Source organism: Purpureocillium lilacinum (assembly GCF_023168085.1).
Source record: "Purpureocillium lilacinum CBS 284.36 DNA, scaffold_3, whole genome shotgun sequence".
NCBI lineage: Eukaryota > Fungi > Ascomycota > Sordariomycetes > Hypocreales > Ophiocordycipitaceae > Purpureocillium > Purpureocillium lilacinum.
The window spans coordinates 1,007,496-1,010,804 of record NW_027072113.1 but is presented as its reverse complement, the minus strand read 5'-3'; the positions used below and the strand labels follow the sequence as shown (position 1 = coordinate 1,010,804).

The following is a 3,309-nucleotide window of genomic DNA, read 5'->3' as shown; positions in this document are numbered from 1 at the left end:
TTAGTGTGCGCCGAGGCCAAGGCTGGTGACGTTTTTCCCGCCTGTCGCGATGGCCTCGTCATCATCGTGCAGTTTTATTGCTGGCGCGGCCTTGCCATTGGTATTTCCGTTGGTGACGCCACCGAAACCTGTTTTGGCGCCGTTGGCCGCAGCATTGGTAGGCCCGTCAGTGGCCGCCAAAAAGGTCGCGCCACCTGCGCCCGTAGTGCCTGGGGCCAGTCCAGCGCCGGCCCCACGCGTTGTCATGGTAGGCTGCGACCTGCTCACAATCGGCGGCGCAGGCGGAATGTTGGAACTCTTCTTGGCGCTACCAATCGAGAAGACGGGACTCTCCCACTTCTCGCCCTTGCGGGCCAGTTCCTTGTACTCGCACGCCTTGGAGCTCACGGGGCCAGGCAGCTTGACATTGGGCAAAAGGCTGTCCTCCATCGTCATGGCCACGTTGACCCTCTTGTCATCTGCCACCTCCTTGGTCGTCTGCTTGCCGTCCAAGTAGCGCTTCTGAGCTGCCTGGTAGTAGTGAGTGTAAAAGTTGGCCTTCTTCTCGGCTTTGTTGTCCCTGTGCTGGGCCGCTCGGTCCGCCTCAATTTTGATCTGATAGAGCTCCAGGTCGGCTCGGTTGCACTGCTCCTTGATGGCCTTCTCCACGGCCTTCTGGATTGGTTTGCGGAGCACTCTGAGCGCAAGTGGTTTCACGATGCCGAAGAGCAGCTTGTGGCTAGACTTCTTGACTTTGATTCTGAGTCCCTTGAAGTCGACATCCACTTTGTCGACCTGGAAGTAGTTCTGAGAGTCCCACTTGTGGGCAGTCGACACCTTCATGCGAAACGACAGGCCGTTGCCTGGCAGTAGAATATCTGCCACGCCAGTGTCCGAGATGGCAGGGAGGCCCTTCTTACGCTTGACATGGAAGCTGACGTCGCGCAGGTCCATCTGCACACCGGCCACCTTGACATCCACGGTGTTGTGGTGCTTGTTGGCAATCTTCTTGCGGCCCATGCGGAAGTAATGCTCGCTCGCCACCTCAAACACATTTGGCATGAAGTTGTCGCTCTCCAGAACCAAGTTCTCGATGACCACGTCGAACTGCGGGTCCACGAACTCGATGCGCGGGATGGGGATGTAGTTAATATTGGCCAGCATAGCGGGTAGGATCACCTCAGTCAGGTCCTTGACGAGGTGAGGCTTGAAGACGGACTTGCCGGCCTCGTCCTGGCCCAGGTGGTTGAAGAGCCTCTGCACCGACTCACGAAAAGCCTTGTTCTGCGGGTCCTTGTCGAACTGATCGGTGAGAAGCTTTGTCTCATCAATGACACGATCCGTGTGGCTGCGATACTTTTCGCGAAGCAAGTAACGGCCGTGCTCATAAAGGCGGTTCCACTCCTCGGTGGACGACTCGTCCAAAATGTACCCTTGCTCGAGAAGGCAGCGACGAATGTAGTTGTCCATGTTCTTGAACCAATTGCGCAGTTCCTGATCCTTGTCTGCATCCTTGTAGACCTGGCTAATGGACGCCCACAGGTCCGAGGTCGACGTGCCGTTGGCAAAACGCTCGATGAGGGTGCGAAGGTCATCCTCGGCGGCCTTGAGGCCGGAACGGGCTTGTTTGGCAGAGCCGGCAGAGTCCTCGCCGAGAGTGCTGCCATGCTTCCCGTACGATTCGGCAAGCCGGAGCAACGTCTGGATTGCCGGCGAGAAGTCGGGGTGCTGCTGGCATTCGAGAATCATTTTCTTGAGGCGGAAGATGATTTGGTCTTTGCGCTCCTCAGGCACCTTCTTGTCCAAGTACTCCTTGGCACGGCGGCGGTATTCCACGTCGCGCTGCTTGATCCTGTCTTGAGTATCCTGGCCGACGTTTCGGTCGACGTTTTGGTCGATCTTGCGCTTGCCGGCTGTAACGGTGGTATTTTGTCCCTCAGCCTTCCCCGCAGGCTGATCTCGAGAGGCAACGGCGCCGGCATTGCCCACATCGTTGGCATAGTCCCCGCCGTTTCCGCCATAGAGGCCCTTGGCTTGCTTCCGGAAGTTCTCCTTGGAGAAGTCGGGGGTCTCGTGCCAGGTGTTGTCGGCGGCAGGCCTGTCAATCTGCGCGAGCTTTTCCTCGTCGGGACGAACGCGGGAGGCGGCAGTGGTCGCGGCATCTCCAATCATGTCGCGGAAGAGCATAGTGAAGTCGCTGACTGTGCGATGTTAGCAGACAAGGCGAACCCAACTCTCTCAGTGCATGCAGGCTTACGAAGCTTGCGGAACTGGCCATTAGTGATGAGCAGTGTTCCGAGCGTTCTCAGGCCCTGAAGGGCCTCATCGCCATCGCGCTTGGCCATGTCACTGCCGATAGGGGCCACGGGACCCTGGACGCTCCTTGCATCATACTGCCATGTCTGCCAGATGAAGTCCTGGATCAAATTTCCTTGGTTCTTCGACAGCAGCAGCTCCTTGGCAAGCTCAACGACTTCGCGAGTGTCCTTGACGAGCGTCTTGCCGTCCTCAGAGAGCTCGTCCGATGGGCGAGACAGGGCGCGGGACTGGAGGAAGCTGTTGAGGGCGACATCGATCTGGTCATTCTGTGGCGCTGTTAGGCTTCAAGCTCCAGATACCAATGGCGGGCCAAGGCGTACTGAAGGGACCTTGCCCCGGGAAAAGGCGCTGACCATGCCGTAGATTTGGACCTTGCGATTGATGTCGGCCTCCTTCTGCTTGATGTCGGTGGGTTTGTTGACGGTCGCAGCCATGCTGTCTGTCTCTTTTATTATTTTTCCTTTCTTTATTATTTACTTCCAATTGCGAAATCCAGCAAGATCGGGTGAGCACCTTGCCTGGGAGAGTGACGAGTGCCAACGGTCGGGCAAACGGGAAAAGTGGTGAGGGTGAGAGAAGCGAGACCAGTGGCAAGCTCTGTCTCTGGGGTATCACAAAATAAGGTTGAGTTTTGGTGGTATCACGATGTTATTTTGTTTGTGGGGTATAAAGGTGCGGGCCATAATTCGAAGGCAAGTGGAGGGTTAGGAGAAGGGAAGGTGAGGGCGCTCGCGATGGCAGGGAAGGGATTTATAGGCATTGACGACCCTGGAGGAGTGGAAAAGGGCGAGCATTGAGGCAGGCAATTGCTAGCAGGTAGGAAGTATTTGTGCTCGCAGGAGCTGTTTGGCAATCGGGACCTGACGCGGCAGCATGAACGAAGCATGTAAGGCCCGTCCACAGGACTCAGCCGACGTCATGATTTGTCAAAGCACACCACCCGCCGCCTAACGTGGCGCAGCCTCGATGTGAGCACCTGTGGTAGGGTGGGAGCTGCAGAGGGGTGGAATG

At 57.1% G+C, this 3,309-nt stretch overlaps 1 protein-coding gene across 1 annotated transcript; it reads right to left on the bottom strand.

The window, feature by feature from the left end:
- PLICBS_004102 (uncharacterized protein) lies at positions 1–2,732 on the bottom strand (the record flags this gene model as incomplete). The annotated part of the gene is made up of 3 exons (XM_065600406.1): positions 1–2,180; positions 2,237–2,564; positions 2,619–2,732. 3 exons carry the CDS (start codon positions 2,730–2,732, stop codon positions 1–3), a joined length of 2,622 nt encoding a protein of 873 aa, XP_065456478.1.
- Positions 2,733–3,309: the final 577 nt, after the last annotated feature.